The sequence below is a fragment of the Oncorhynchus keta genome, chromosome 1 (assembly GCF_023373465.1).
Source record: "Oncorhynchus keta strain PuntledgeMale-10-30-2019 chromosome 1, Oket_V2, whole genome shotgun sequence".
Lineage (NCBI taxonomy): Eukaryota > Metazoa > Chordata > Actinopteri > Salmoniformes > Salmonidae > Oncorhynchus > Oncorhynchus keta.
The window spans coordinates 52,901,457-52,917,180 of NC_068421.1; the positions used below are offsets into that span (position 1 = coordinate 52,901,457).

At 44.8% G+C, this 15,724-nt stretch overlaps 1 protein-coding gene across 1 annotated transcript in view; it reads left to right on the forward strand.

Annotated features, from left to right (window-relative positions):
* frem1b (Fras1 related extracellular matrix 1b) overlaps positions 1-15,724 on the forward strand; it is a 52,530-nt gene that overhangs the window by 30,979 nt on the left and 5,827 nt on the right. The window contains exons 23-34 of the mRNA XM_052527427.1: positions 360-501; positions 3,173-3,368; positions 4,400-4,664; positions 6,813-7,230; positions 9,871-10,081; positions 10,469-10,613; positions 11,130-11,259; positions 11,474-11,546; positions 11,690-11,839; positions 12,360-12,652; positions 13,159-13,206; positions 13,456-13,665. Of these exons, the coding sequence (XP_052383387.1) occupies positions 360-501; positions 3,173-3,368; positions 4,400-4,664; positions 6,813-7,230; positions 9,871-10,081; positions 10,469-10,613; positions 11,130-11,259; positions 11,474-11,546; positions 11,690-11,839; positions 12,360-12,652; positions 13,159-13,206; positions 13,456-13,665 (2,281 nt within the window). The remainder of the gene's footprint in view (positions 1-359; positions 502-3,172; positions 3,369-4,399; positions 4,665-6,812; positions 7,231-9,870; positions 10,082-10,468; positions 10,614-11,129; positions 11,260-11,473; positions 11,547-11,689; positions 11,840-12,359; positions 12,653-13,158; positions 13,207-13,455; positions 13,666-15,724) is intronic.

Sequence of the window (15,724 nt, forward strand, 5' to 3'; positions counted from 1 at the left end):
TGGAAATCTGTCCTTTTGTCTGATTTGAGATTTGGGGTTCCAACCGCTGTGTCTTTGTGAGACGCAGAGTAGGTGAACGGATTATCTCTGCATGTGTCTACTGTAGATGTCTTCACTATTATTCTACATTATAAAATAATAAAGAAAACCCTTGAATGAGTAGGTGTACCCAAACTTTTTGTATACCTTCCCCTCCTTTGGTCCCCAATGTCTCTGTTGCCCTCAGTGTCTTTACTGGGGATTGAACTCTCTAATAATGTCGCTCTCTCGCTTTTCTCCTCTCTTTCTCTTTGTCTGTCTCTGAGTATGTTTCTTTGTGTCTCTGTGGTCCTGACCATATGGTGTATCTTCTCTGTCAGAAATGCAGGAGTGGAGGTGGACTGGATGGACAGGAGGGTGATCTCCAGTGTGGTGTTGGAGGCAGAAGACCTGGACACTCCCACCAGTAAGCTCTACTACATCCTCACTGCTGGGCCCAGGTTTGGCAAGCTGCAGGTCAAGGTTAGTGCAAAGCAAAGCCCCTCTTCAAATGATTCGCAGAAGATGTTTATATCAAAATACGTATAACGCTATATATACTGTACATTGGCTCTTCCTGTAAAAGTTTTGAGCTTCAGCCGCGACCGTTTGTGGTAGATGGTGGCATTCTGTCATTGCACCACACTGCCACAAGGGGGAGGTAGAACGCTGATCTATCGGTAGTCTAAACTGTGGCAAGAAATGTTCTTTCTGTTCGTAAAATTGACAGCTGTACCATATAGATTGCAAAATAGTTGGGAAGAGATGTTCGATGTACCGATTCCATGGCACATGGTTTATGAATCTTCCGTTCCTCTGGAAGGCCCTAATATTAAAAACAATCAAATGCATTCTCTCCGTTGTTCACACACACTTTAAACATTTGGATAATAAAGCATTTAAAGGCTGACATTGGTTGATTTTAATACTTCTGACAGCCAAAATTCTAACTCCACCCATAACGTTTGGACTTTTAAACATACCCAGAAGGCATGGATTATTATAACCCACTGCAGGCCTAAAACCTATGGGGGCAAACAACGTTTCCATGATGGGCTATTAGCAGGACAATAGACTCTTCAACCTTTACAAGAGGATAGCTCTGCTAGGTGTGAAATAAATCCCCCCAATGTACAATGTATTAAGTACTCTAAAGTTTTTCATTTCTCGCTACAAACATCATGCATCTGCAAAATGTTATGTAAAGCATTTACTGTACAGTATTTCTTCATCAACATCTTTATGCTTCTGTTAATAAAATAATGATAAAAGTACTCTTTCAAAATGCAGATGTTTATTTCAAAGATCAGCAGGACAATAGACTCGAGCTGAGTTTAGGGACTTCAAATATATTAATGGATCCATAACGAATTACCAAGGGAATAAATATCACTGAAGCATGGGACTGGTCTTGATAAATCATTCAGATTTTTATTTGGAAATGTTAGGATTATTTTGCTCTTCACTATAACAATATTAAAAACGTTCAAATGCATTCATGAATTAAATCGATTTAGCCGACATGTTGCGGTTCATCTGATGTAATGAATATGAATTCGGAGGGCAGAAATTATTACATATTAAAGCATTAGACCTCTTACTAAAGGCGTCAGTCATACAAAATGTATACTTAAATTCAAACTCGTTCTCGAGCAAAGTAGTAAGAATGTCCCACCCCGTGTTCAATAATGGCCTTTTGTCCCTTTAATCAGATTACAACCGCTCACTTTCGGTTATTTGAAAACAAAATCATCTTCAGAATATAATTATTTTTAAACAAGCCATAGAAAGTTGGTTGGAATTTCATTTTAATTCACCAGAAAAGACAGAACAAATAATACAACACATATTGGAAACGCTGGAAATGGAATACAATGTAAAAATGTGCAGCATACAGTATAGACCAGCAGTTAATTTATTTAAGCATTATCTTTAGCATTATTAGGCCTACTTTACAGTATTGTAGTCTACTATACCTATTCATTTTTCTGGGTTTTCGCATTCGGCGTAACACAGGTCCAATAGCACTGTCCGTGAACATAATCCCCAAGTCAAACAGTATTTTACCGACATTTTTAATTATTCAAGGCTCCTTTCCCTTCTGTGCGTCAGAGTTTTTTTAAAGAATACAAAAGAAGCCATGCACCCCTGATGGGCTATCAGCAGGACAACAGATTCTTACAAAGTCCCCCAAATGCATTGTTTTCTAACCACATCTGGATGGATCCATAACAAATTACTATGGGAATAAATATCACTGAATGACAGAAATATTGGAATAAAGTCGGCTAATGAAGGCAACAAATTGTTGCTTAATGGATCACCCAAAGTCATCCAATTGTTATAATAGGATTTGAAGGCAAGTCAGTTAAGAACAAATTCTTATTTTCAATGACGGCCTAGGAGCAGTGGGTTAACTGCCTGTTCAGGGGCAGAACGACAGATTTGTACCTTGTCAGCTCGGGGATTTGACCTTGCAACCTTCCGGCTACTAGTCCAACCACTAGGCTACCCTGCCGCCCCTTCCTGCGTGTGGTCAAATATTTCAGCACCATTTCGCACTGTTCTGAGACAAGCATGGGGACTGGTCTTGATAAATCAATGAGATTTTTATTTTCACTGAATCTCCGTTTGGGTATTGGTTAGCCTACAATTAGGGTCTGGAAATGTTAGGATTATTATGCTTTTCACTCGCAGTCACTTAGTAGCCTATCCCCGGTCGGTCACGTTGTACAGCGCCATATTTTGCTAATGGAAACATTGACTGTTTTGGTTTTGTTTTTCTTGGAATAGAAACACCATAATATTAATGAAATTAATTAAGCAAAAATTCTTAAATCCCATATACTATGTTCTTAAAAAATATATTTTAAATTCTCTAGTACAGCCAATATTAAAAACAGTCAAATGCTTCTCAAAGATCAAACTAGCACATTATTGGCCACAATGGCTGACACTTAAATAATGTGCCATAGAATTCTGCGGCAGCCCGCAAGCTGTGCTGCAGTATGACGTGACTTGTACGACGTAACTTTTAAAGGAAGAACCACTATAGCATCCGCAGATACATCTGATGTTACCATCCTGACCTACATCTGACCAAGTGTAAAATTCAAATTTGAGTGTGTTTGTGTGTCCTCTTCCCTTTGTGCAGACAGAAGCTGGCTGGACAGACATTGGAGCGGGTCAGAACTTCACCCAGGAGGATGTGGAGTTTAACCGCTTGTGGTATGCCCACACTACTGGCACCGGGTTCAAAGGTCATGACAGCATCCGTTTCACCCTCAGTGACCTAGACAACGAGTCCCCTCCTCAGAGCTTCTTCATCTCAGTACGCACCATCCAGAAGGGTGAGGACAGGACAGCCTAATGGGCACAGTTTCATTGTTATGATGAGTTCTTGCTTAAATACTTTAAGACAAACAAGAAATTTTGTCTTTAACATTTTGAGGTGGACCATCTCTTCTTCTCTGGAGGAACCTCATCTTATCAGCAATAATGTAACTACTTTATTAATCACATAACACATAGTCGCGTATTGTCTACAGATCTAGCATTACGTAGCACTTGGCTGGCAAAGAAAAAGGTAAATAAATAGATAAATTCAGTCACTGAACTTTTCCTAGACAGGTTACAGCACTACCCAACAGTATACCACAACAGTACACCTTGTTAACCCACCAAGACACAACAACCTGGGTGGAGCAAGGCACGGCAGCCATTTTGTGCCTCAACGCACCACACATGCATCAGCAACGTCCCAAAACAAACTTTCTCCAGCCGCTGCATCTTGGCCATGTATAATTGAATAGGTGGCTTTCCCTATAGCCAGGCCATCTTTTCCAGTTGGGTGAGCATGACATGGGAGGCGGAGAGAAGCGAAGAGAGTTGAGGAGAGGGAGTGCAATCAGGGGTGCGCTTGGCCCTCTTGGCTCGGTGCCCTCTGATCCTGGAGGAGCGAAGGTGAGAAAAGCCCACACACTCGGCACCGCAGGAAGAGCCACCTCGGAACGTGAATAATTGAAGGATGTAGGGAGGGAACAGACGTAGAGTTTTGGTTGCCTCTGCGGTTCTCTTGTTGTTGTGTCGTCGTCATCATTGCTTGCTCAAGTCACTGCCAGGCTATTATTGAAAACATACCATTCGTACAGGTTTTTGGTGCAGTTCATATTGTGCTGGCCTATCGAAGCAAGTGCAACTAAGATAAGCTGACAGTCCCTGATATCGGGCACGAACATGCTTTATTTGATGTTTATAATACACTTTTTTATCGATTTTTAAACTCAAAGAGTAAAAAAATTAAGCCTTGATACATTTAACAGTATAATAGATGCAAAAAACTGCTATTGCTTGACCTAAATGACGATTCTCCTGTGTCCAGGTGACATAGTGCTGGTCACCAGGCCGGTCACCCTGATGGAGGGAGTGCGGCTCATCCTGACCACAGACATCCTACTGGCTACGGACGGGGCTGCCAGACCGGGGGAGATGCTCTACACCGTGTCCGTCTCTCCCAAACACGGACATGTCCACGCCGTCCAGCGTCCTGGAATGCCCTTCCTCAGCTTCTCCCAGCTGGACGTGGCGGCCCAGCGTGTGTGTTACACCCATGACAACAGTCACACGGCTGAGCAGGACTCCTTCAGGTCAGACGAACACGTTGTGGTATTTTGTTTCATTTTGTATATTTTGTTGTTGGACATACAAGACTTAGGGGCAGATACAAACATTTCTTGAAATAGTGTGTTGTCCATTTTCTTCAGACTGACACCTTCGTGGAATATTGGATGATTGAATTGAAACCTTTCCTGTTCATTCAGATTTAATTGGATGTGTGTCTGGCTCAAATTTCAGGCACGATTATGTTTATAACAATAAAATAAAAATATCTCCTTTTGACCTTTTTAACCCTTGTGTAGACCTAGCCCCGCCCACATCTCGTGTTTTTCCCAATGCCAAATTAAGAGCATAAAATGTCTGTTGATTTTAACTGAATAAGAAAGATTTTTAGTGCCTGCCCAAAATGTATCACACAAATTCGGACGGAGTATATGAGCATCAAAAGAAGCTCAGCAAAAAAAATGAAAAGTGTGAAGAGATGAGAGCTCTGCTACAGTATGTTTATGTGCCTCTTCCAGCCAATTTGGCAGGAGGCTTGGGTGGAGAGAGAGATGGCGGGCGTATGGCTGACCTGTCCTCTCCTCTGTCTGCTCTCCTCTCCGTCCCTGGTGTGTCTGAGGACGCTGGTTTGTCACCCAGAAGCCTGGCACACACAAACACACACTCATAGAGAGAGAGCCTGGCTGTGTTTCACCTCAGGGTCAGCTGGGAGCCAGGAGCCTTTCTGCAGCCAAGCCAGCCGAGGTTGAGAGGAGATGAGAGGGGGGAGCGCTTTAGTGGGGGCACACACACTGCCAATGCTCTCTGCCAAAGAGGGAGGTGATAGCCGTCCAGCATGGGGCAGCAGTACTGGTATTTCTCAACTGACACATTGAACCCAATAGAGCAATCAGCCATGTTATCTACCCACTTCTCAGCACTCAAATACAAACTAACCACATCCTTAGATCCAAAGCATCCATCTATTTAACTGTGACTATTTCTACTGGGTTCTACTTGGTTCTGGTCAGACCTATGTGTATGAGCGCACGCTGTATTGGTGTGTGATACAGAATGTTCCATTTGGAGGGGGACTGGTGGCAGTGTGTGATGGCAGCGGTTGGCGCCTCAGATGGGGCCACACCTGAGCACACACCTGTGCGTCAGAGCAGGGGCCTGGCCCAGGCCCCAGGCAGAAGGTGTTTTCTATGCCCCCCTCTTCTGGCCACCGTGACAGCGGATGATGAATGGGCATTATTAGGAGAATGATAATGCCGGCTGGCATCGGTTGCCATGGCGGCCAGAAAAGGAGTGTACGGAGTACAGACAGGCATCTCTGGGAACAATTACCTAGCAAATATGGGACGGTGGAAATGGCAGATGTTGCACCGGTTTGGCTTAGAGAGGGGGACCTGTGTGTGTGTGTGTGTGTGTGTGTGTGTGTGTGTGTGTGTGTGTGTGTGTGTGTGTGTGTGTGTGTGTGTGTGTGTGTGTGTGTGTGTGTGTGGTGGCCAGTGTGTTGTTCGTGGTGGCTGGTGGAGCCTAGGGCAGTTCTCAGCTGCAGGGCTGTGTGTGTGAGAGGCAGATTGACTTGGCAGAGGGTTGAACGAGGGCTAAAATCTGTCCCCACACACACACACACACAAACCACTGTCCCCATTTCAGCTCCAGTACATTGTCACTGTAGCATGTGGTGAGCCATGGACCAGTCTGTGAGCACACAACAAGACTCAACCAGCTTGAAAATGGGAAAGGGGCCCTTATGATTGACTTATTGCCTTTTTAAATTGGATCTGTAATAAAGCTAGCCTCATCGGTGAATAATGTGATGAATTTTATGTTTTTAGATCACTGAGATTATATTAATTTTGGTAGTTATTTTTCAATTCTATAGCTAATTACTTTCTATCATACAGATCGTGTTTGCCAGTGGCATCATGCAAAAAATGGCCCGATTACTTATTAAATTTGCTGCACACTTTCCCCATCCATCTTTTGCTGTTATACAAGCTGTCCACGAGTTGGCATCTGCCCTTTGAACTGTACCTCTGTCTCCTGTGTTTTAATGGACACGTCGCCGCAGCAGCCCACAGCAAAACCACAAAACCCAACTACGTGCCTATATACATTTATACGCCTAACTACATGCCAATAACCAAACTTCATCCATCCACTTTTCCATTTCCTCCCCACAGCTTCGTCGTCACCAACGGCATCAGCTCCCGCAGCGGCTCCCTGCACTTCACCATAGAACACAGTGACCGGATCCCGCCGTCCCTCAACCGCAATACCGGCCTCCAACTGACAGAGGGAGCGGTGAAGTCCATCACACCAGACCACCTGGAGCTCACCGACCCAGATACTGCTGTGGGGAACCTGACCTATGCCCTCACCCAGCCCCCGCAGTACGGCAAGCTGCTCCTCAAGGGGTACCCACTGACATTACCCCGTTTTACCCAGACTGATATCAACAACATGGACCTGGCTTACCAGCACTACCAGGGCAGCCTGGCCCAGATTGACAGGTTTAGTCTGATGCCGTCTGATGGTACTAACAGAGGATACCTGGAGTATGGACAGCTGAAGGAGGAGCCGCTGGTCTTCACAATACAGGTGGGCTTTACTGGTTTTTATACTTCGGCAAATCTTGTAAGCCAGGGACGTAATTCTGATCTTTTTTTCTCACTTATTGGTCTTTTGACCAATCAGATCAGCTCTGAAGAAAGCTCTGATTTGACTGGTAAAAAGACCAATTAGTAAAATAAATCTAAAATCTAAAAAGTTGAATGTGTCTCAGAATATAAGCGCTGATCTAGGACCAGTTACACCTTTTAGATCCTTATTATACAATGCTCCCTCCCTCACTCCAGTCCCGAACGGCTTTAATCAACTCTTAATTTCCCCTAAGATCTTCTCATTTTGATTTCCTTTTTGTCTGTGTACACTGTAACTCAGCTTTCAGCTGTGAATGTGTACAAGCTGAAATAAACCTTGCTGTAATATACACTGAGTGTACAAAACATCAGGAACACTTTCCATGACAGACTGACCAGGGGAATCCAGGTGAAAGCTACTTATTGGTGTCACTTGTTAAATCCACTTCAATCAGTGTAGATGAAGGGGAGGAGACTTGTTAAAGAAGGCTCTTCAAGCCTTGAGACATTTGAGACATGGATTGTGTATGTGTACCATTCAGAGGGTGAATGGGCAAGACAAAACATTTAAGTGCCTTTTGAATGGGGTATGGTAGTAGTAGGTGCCAGGCGCACTGGTTTGAGTGTGTCAAGAACTGCAACGCTGCTGGGTTTTACACGCTCAACAGTTTCCCTTGTGTATCAAGAATGGTCCACCACCCAAAGGACATCCAGAAAACTTGACACATCTGTGGGAAGCATTGGAGTCAACATGGCTTCCTGTGGAACGCTTTCGACGCCTTGTAGAGTCCATGCCCCGATGAATTGAGGCTGTTCTGAGGGCGAAAGGGGGGTGCAACTCAATGTTAGAAAAGTGTTCTTGCACAGTGTTTCTGTACACTCAGTGTATATGGACATGAAGGACCTGATCCTAGATCAGCATTCCTACTCTCAGACGCGTTGTGAATATGAACCTTGGCTTCTAAGCATACAGTGTCACCAGACATAGAGTAAGCAGATGTACTAAACGTTTGCATCTTTCATTTGCAACAGAAATAAAGTTTAAAAGGGAGAATAAAATGTTAGGGAAATAAAGGGATGGAAAGATGAATAATATCCAAACTACCAATCATGTATTTTCTTCTTCCCACAAGCAATGATTTCACCATGAGCTATCTTTGTGGTGGTATTCACTCAGACAGGGAGAGAGGAGAGAGTTAACCCAGGCCTCCCTACAGTGTTGCATACTAAACTGTCAGCCTCCTGGGCTGTTGTGGCCAGGTGGATGAGGCTGCTGCTGTGACACTGTGTTCCTCGTGCCTCCCCTCTCCTGTGGCCCGCCACGCACTCACATATTCTAGAGCTGAACCCGGTCAGCCAGGCGGATAACCTGCTGGCCAGCCCACCCTGCCCTGGGCCTCAGTGTGTGTGGGTGTTGGTGGGGGTCGTAGGCAGGCACAGGTGAGGCAGCCTGGCCAGCAAATGTCCCCTTCGGTCTAGTGAGACTCTCTGTCTGCCACTTGGCTAGAGCCGCGCTACGCCACTGTGAGCTAAACAGCGCAGGTCCGCTTCTCTAACTGCTCAACCTCTGGCCCCGTTAAGACTGTACTCTGCGTTCAGTACAGTGGCACTTGCATCATGAATAATATCTACAACAGACCTCACAAGTGGAGGACCTCTGAGGCTATAGTACAGATAGTGCATCATAACAAGTTGTGTAAATAACTATCACTTATATCCTTAATGTATTAGTCCTTATTTCTCGATAATTCTTCTCAAATCAAATCAAATCAAAATCAAATCAAATTGTATTTGTCACATACACATGGTTAGCAGATGTTAATGCGAGATGAGTATGTAAACAAAGTGGCATAGTTAAAGTATGCAATCAGAGAGGACTTTATTTGGGCCAAACAATATCATCCTTTTTTCCATCTGAAGTTTTACAAAAAAATAACGTACCAGAACACAATACACTTTTTAAAGTAATTGCATCTATGAAGACTTGCTGTCTGAAACAGTGGAATTAAGATACTCAACGACCAAACGGTCATTTTGTCATGAGACGTAATCAGAGCACCCTCTTCTGGCCTATTGATAGAAGTGCGGGTGACAGTAGATTTACTGTGGTCACTATCACTGGTCATGGAGACCCACACGGTGTGCCGGTTTTTGTTCCAGCCCACCTCTAACACACTTGATTCAACTAACCAGCTGATCACCAAGACCTTGATCAGTTTAATCAGTTGTGTTTGTTAGTGCTGGGCAGGAACAAAAGCCTGCGCAACATGTGGGTCTCCAGGACCAGTATTGGCTGAAAAGATTTGGTATGGACCCTCAGATCCTCAAAAGGTTCTTACAGCTGCACCATTTCGAGCACCTTGACTGGCTGTATCACTGCTTGGTATGACAACTGCTCGGCATCCGACCGCAAAGGAGCTTACAGAAGGTAGTGCGTACGGCCCAGTACATCACCCAGTACATCACCCAGTACATCCTGCCATCCAGGACCTCTATACCAGGCGTGTCAGAGGAAGGCCCTAGAAATTGTCAAAGACTCCAGCCACCCAAGTCATAGACTGTTCTCTCTGCTAATGAGCACGACCTTGTCCACCTCTAGGTGGAGCATGTGGACAGGAATCCCCCCAGCCTGGTGACCAAGAGGATCCCCAGTACAGTGGAGAACCTTTCAGGGGGACCAGGGGACAAGCAAGGTATCTACATCACGTCACGTGACCTCCAGGCCTCTGACCCCGACAGTCCCGCCCAGGAACTGGAGTTCACCATCACACGGCCGCCTCACTTCGGCTACCTAGAGAACTGCCTCACCGGTAGCTCCTTTTCTTCAAATTCTATCAATTTAATAGATAAACAGAGGGGAAATTAGATGAATTACTTCCATGATTACATTATTATTATGTTTTTAACTTGAAATGAACTTAATATACTTACCTGGGTATGTTGAGTGAGAGGTGGTAGGTTTTGAGGATATTGTATGTTCAAATATCTAGATTGTACCTTCAAGAAAGGGGTATAGTACATGTTACAGTCTTGTGGATACAATACACGTCTTGGTGCCATTTGAAAGTACAGTACCTCACAGGAAATGAGCTCGAGTAGCAGTGAATACATCAGGGTTATAGTAAAGTGTTCTGTAGTCGATGTGGGCACCGTGCAGTGTGGTGACAGCTTTCCCCCCGTTCTTTGTGTTTGCCTAGGGGCGTACATCAAAGGACGCTTCACCCAGAGGGATTTGGAGCAGCGCGCCGTGCTCTATGTCATCCCCACTGACATGGAGGTGACAGGGGACAGCTTTGAGTTCCGTGTCACTGACCCCGCGGGAAACACCATGCTGCCTGAAATGTAGGCTTTATTCCATTGGTACATACAGTATTACCTCAACTACCTCGTAACCCTGCACATTGACTCGGTACCGGTACTTCGTGTATATAGCCTCGTTATTGTTATTTTATTGCGATATAATTTGTAAAAAAAAAATGTAATCTAATATTTTCAAACTTTTTAATTCTGCATTGTTGGGAAAGGGCTGGTAAGTAAGCAGTTCACGATACAAAAAAAGGTTGAGAGACACTGCTTTATACTACATAGATACATTTGGAGGTGGGCACAGTTATAGTGGGTACAATAGACCGATTCACACACAGCTTAGAATCTTCCCAAATGTCATGACTGATGCCATGTAAAAAAAAAAGAAACTGTTCCCAGGTCTGTACGTACTGTATTATCAATGGTATGACAATGATACTCAGAGTTGGCTGAAGCACATACAGATGGAACGAGGATAAAAAATAAAGAGGAGTCTAGCCACGCTTGACCTCTCCTGTTCACTCTTGACCGCACCTGTGGCCTGTCTTGCAGACTGCAGCTGACGTGGTCTCGGGTGGAGCTGTCGGCTACGTGTTACCGGGTGTGTGAGAACGCAGGCATGCTGCAGGTGCAGCTGACGCGCAGTGGGAAAAGCATGGACCCGGCCTACATTGCTATTCAGGTGCAGTAGAGTGGTGTCCTGAACACAACTCACACCAGTCAACTGAACAGCCAAGCTGTGGACTAGAGCAGCTAGGGTCAAGGGTTAACAGTCCTACTCACTCATATTGAATTGACCTTGAAAAACAATGTCTGGTGGCACAGTTGTATACGTTGAATTGAATGGGACTTGAATCTAAGTCGAAGAATGTCAACCCCTCTTTCTCTGTTTTCAGGTGGAAGATGGTACTGCCAAGGTGGGGAAAGATTTCACCCACAGCACGGCCAGTCTGATCCAGTTCGATCCAGGTCTGTGATGATCCACATCGAAGAGTGGCCAACCCTGCTCCTGTGTGTGTGTATGTGTGGGGGGGGGTTAGTTGATATACCTATAATAATGTTATTAGTTGATATGGCTACCTCCTCTTCTCTCTCCCTGTATGACTGATTAGGAGTCAGCGTGAAAACCTGGAACATTTACCTGAAAGACGACGGCCTGGAAGAAAACCATGAGACGTTCACCGTGATTCTGAATGGCCCCAAGAACACTGTTCTGGGTCAGAGGAACTCAGCCAGTGTGGAGATAGTGGATCCTAGAGGAGGCGAGTTAAGAATGATTCAGTGATTGGTTATATAATACAGTTGAGGGCTGCGTTCTGATGCTCTGTACGCAGGCTTGCTGTAAGCCTTCCTAGGCAGCAGAGGGTGCATGTTGCCTATTGGTTAATTGGGACATTTGATATACTGATGCAGAGTGGTGTTTAAAAGTCATGCATGTGTGATGTCTGGGATTCGAGCGTGGGGCGTCGGCGTGCCACAAGACTTTATGACAAGGAGGCCCGACCTGAATGTGCCCAATAAGTTCACAAATGTGTAATTTTCTGTTTCAAACTGCTTCCTCTCTCTTGTTGTACTTTACTGGACATAACCCAGGGTCATGTTCATTAAGCACCGAATGGAAGAAAGCAGACTGAAACAGGAAGGAACTACGTGGAATTGTCCAATAAGAAGCGCTCATTTTTATTTTCCACTGCAAAACAGTTTGAAATGTTTTCCGTTGTGTGCCCTAATGAACATGACCCTGGTTTCGCTTTCGCTCTGTCTCACATTCTCTCTCTACAGGAATGTGCGACCCAGAGGACCTGAGGGCAGAGGCAGATGAAAAAGGAGTACCTTCAACCGCTCACGTCCCCCAGTCCCCACAGCTGGAGGAACACGTCACTGACATTGAAACAGACCTGCTGTGGGAGGGCCGCCCCCATCCACCAAGGGGGGACGTGCCCAACCGGAGGCCCTTCCTTGACTATGGGGATGGAGATGGGGAGCCCCAGGATCAGGCTACTCCGTTTCACAGCCAGGCCACCAGACAACTCGGACTGCAGGGCAGCAGCAACAGTAATAGCAACAGTCGCACGGTGAGCCTCCGAGTTTCACCAAGTACTTGATTGGAGCCCAGCACAACGATTACAATCAACAACACAATGTTGACTTTAAGCATTTATTTTTTGAGAAACTGATGTGAAGCTTTGGCGGTTTATTGATATTCAAATTATATCTGCGGAAGAGAGTTTTCGAAGCCAGGCGTAAAACTTGCCATTTACTATTGATTGGGGCGGCAGCGTAGCCTAGTGGTTAGAGCGTTGGACTAGTAACTGGAAGGTTGTGAGTTCAAACCCCCGAGCTGACAAGTTACAAATCTGTCGTTCTGCCCCTGAACAGGCAGTTAACCCACTGTTCCCAGGCTGTCATTGAAAATAAGAATATGTTCTTAACTGACTTGCCTAGTTAAATAAAGGTAAAAAATAAAAATTGGTTGTGGAATTTCTTCTGAAGGGAATATGTCAAATTCAACCTAGTGGTTTTATGAATAGTGCCAGCATCTATACTGCATGTCAGCTATGTCTCTCCTCTGTGATTCTAGGTCCTTCATTCAGGTGTCAGGAGAAAGAGTGAAGAGAAAGTCTGGACGGTAAGACTTTTCCATATACTGTAAACCTCACAACTTTGGAAGGAGAGCGGTCAGTCGACTCCTGATAAGCGCAATATACCTTTCCAGTCCAAATGTCTGAACATTGTTTTGAATTTGTCATGATAACGGCGTGCTCTGGTTTAGTTCTCATTGCCACAAACAGGATCAAGCTGTTGCATTTATCAGGGAGTTGACTGTATATATGTGTCACCGTGTGTCACATTTTATTGTGTCCCCACTCTCCACTAGTTCCATGCACTCACCCCACTGAGACTAGAGGAAAGGAGGCTACCGATTCCAGAGCCCATCCCCCAGGTACACCCGGACCTCCAGGTGATCCCCATCTGGAGCTGGTCTGGGCACAGGGAGTTCCTCCATGAGGTGAGGGTGGGGGATGCCCCCCAGGATGATGCCCCTGTACCCTCGCCCAAACAACACAGGGCTGGTCGCCAGCGCAAGGTGAGAGCATTGTTTTAACTAAAGGGGAGCTAGTGGGGTACTAGTCCTGCCATGCAGCTCCCCAGGACTTCTGGGGAGAAATATTAGCCCACAGAGAGAAGCACAAGATTGAACTTCACTCAACTTTCTAGAGCAGTGGTCACCCAACCTGGTCGATCGTATTTCAAGGCATTCCTAGTCGATCGCCAAACATTTCAGTTAAAAAAACGAGCGATAAAGCATTGTGTTCCTATTTTTGAAACCATTTGTCTCAGGCTGCTGGCGGTAGGTGCACCCAAGTCAGCTGCCCTGCGAACCGGATATGTGAACGGTTGCCATTTTGAACCATTTCATGTGTCTGAAGGTACAAACTCTTCCTTCGCGCAGGACCCAGAGAGCAAATCAAGTGCACTTTAGGTTTACCGCTGGCCAATCGGATGGCTCAGATTACCGTGTCTGCAATAAAGTAGCAGGCATAAAAGAAAGCTACAGAGAAGTTGATACTGTGAGATTTTAAAACGTTTAAAACCATGACTAGAGAGAGACTGTCAACGAATACAGCAACGAGCTGCTGTTTTTATGAGTGAGTTCATGTTTAAGTTCTTACTCAGCGCCGTCAACACTTTGTATTCAACACTTTCATAAGCCATAAAATGCACATTCTTCCTATTTCCACTCAGCGCTACAACAAGCAGTGCAGTGGTAAAGAATGAGTAGGAAAGTGTATCTATAGGCTTGTGTTGTTGTTATTAGCAGCTTGGGTCATTTTTAATATTGAGGAATATTTCACTTTCTCTGTTCATGTGAGTAACGACATGAATTTGTGCATGAGGCAAAAATAATGCGGTGCGACTCGAGTTTTGCCATCAGCTGGAAGATTATCCCTTTTTTTAGTCAGTGTCAGTGGAGGAAAGGGAGAGCGGAGGGACGTTGAGAGACGGACCCTCAGTCTGCTGCTCTCTCCCTCCGCTGAGACTGACCATCTGATGCAGGCACCATCAGCCCAATAAAATAAAAAGAACATTATTTAAATGTATGCTCACTCAGCTGTGTACAATAACGGATCTATTACTAGTGTAATCATATAGCCTACCTCAAATTTGAAATATTTATGTTATTAAATGTCCTGAACAACAATGCATTGGCAGGGCAATTCATGGAAAGCCAATATGAGGTAATCATGTATTGGCAGTGGTGTGTATTCATGGATGCCAAGGGAAGCCAGGCTTCCCAATTTATTTTCCAACAATTACTTTTTTTAAACATTAAATAATTTCTTTCATCTCTCTGTTTCATAATTTTCCTTCAATTCGCAAGAAATTGAATGTATCTCACAGGAGAAAGCATCCGAGCGAGCGAAACAGCGCCCCCCTCTGTCTCTCTACGAGTAGGCCATCTACCTGATGTTGTCTGGTTCAAATGAGTATGACATTGTTGCCGCCCCAAGCACTGAACGCAAGGGAAGCCAGCGAGCATCTGGCCTCCCTTGACAAAAAAAAGTAGGCAAAATGAGCCAATCAACATTGAGCTAAACTAAGCGAGCGCAACTGGGGAATGGTCCTGGCGCACCTAAAAAAAGTGTCAAGGGAAGCCAGCTTGGATTTGGCTTCACTCCTATCACATCCTATTGAGAGCATACGTCATTGACAGAAAAACTTGAATTGTTGCATCTTGTTGTAGCTATTGTCTCTTTCCTAAATTAGCCATGGATGGAGATAGGGATTTGGACTCACGGTTTTACTTAATTCTCCGTACTGGACAATGATGATAACGTCGATTCTGATCCAACCATTAATTCATACACTCATACACTGAGAGGATGGAAGTTCAATATGTAGCTAGATGTAGAAGGCTAATGTTAACTAGCTACGGTTGCCTATGAATGGAATATAGTCTAGAGAGCAAACATTTTAACCAGGTAGCCTAGGACAACAAAAAATACAAGTGTGTAGTGTTTGACAGAGTGACCATAGACCATTTCATCAACATGAAAGAGAGGAGGATGGCACGGGCTTTTCTCTACAGGTAGGGTGAGTCAACATGTTTTTCTACTTGCACGAATACACACACACACACACAC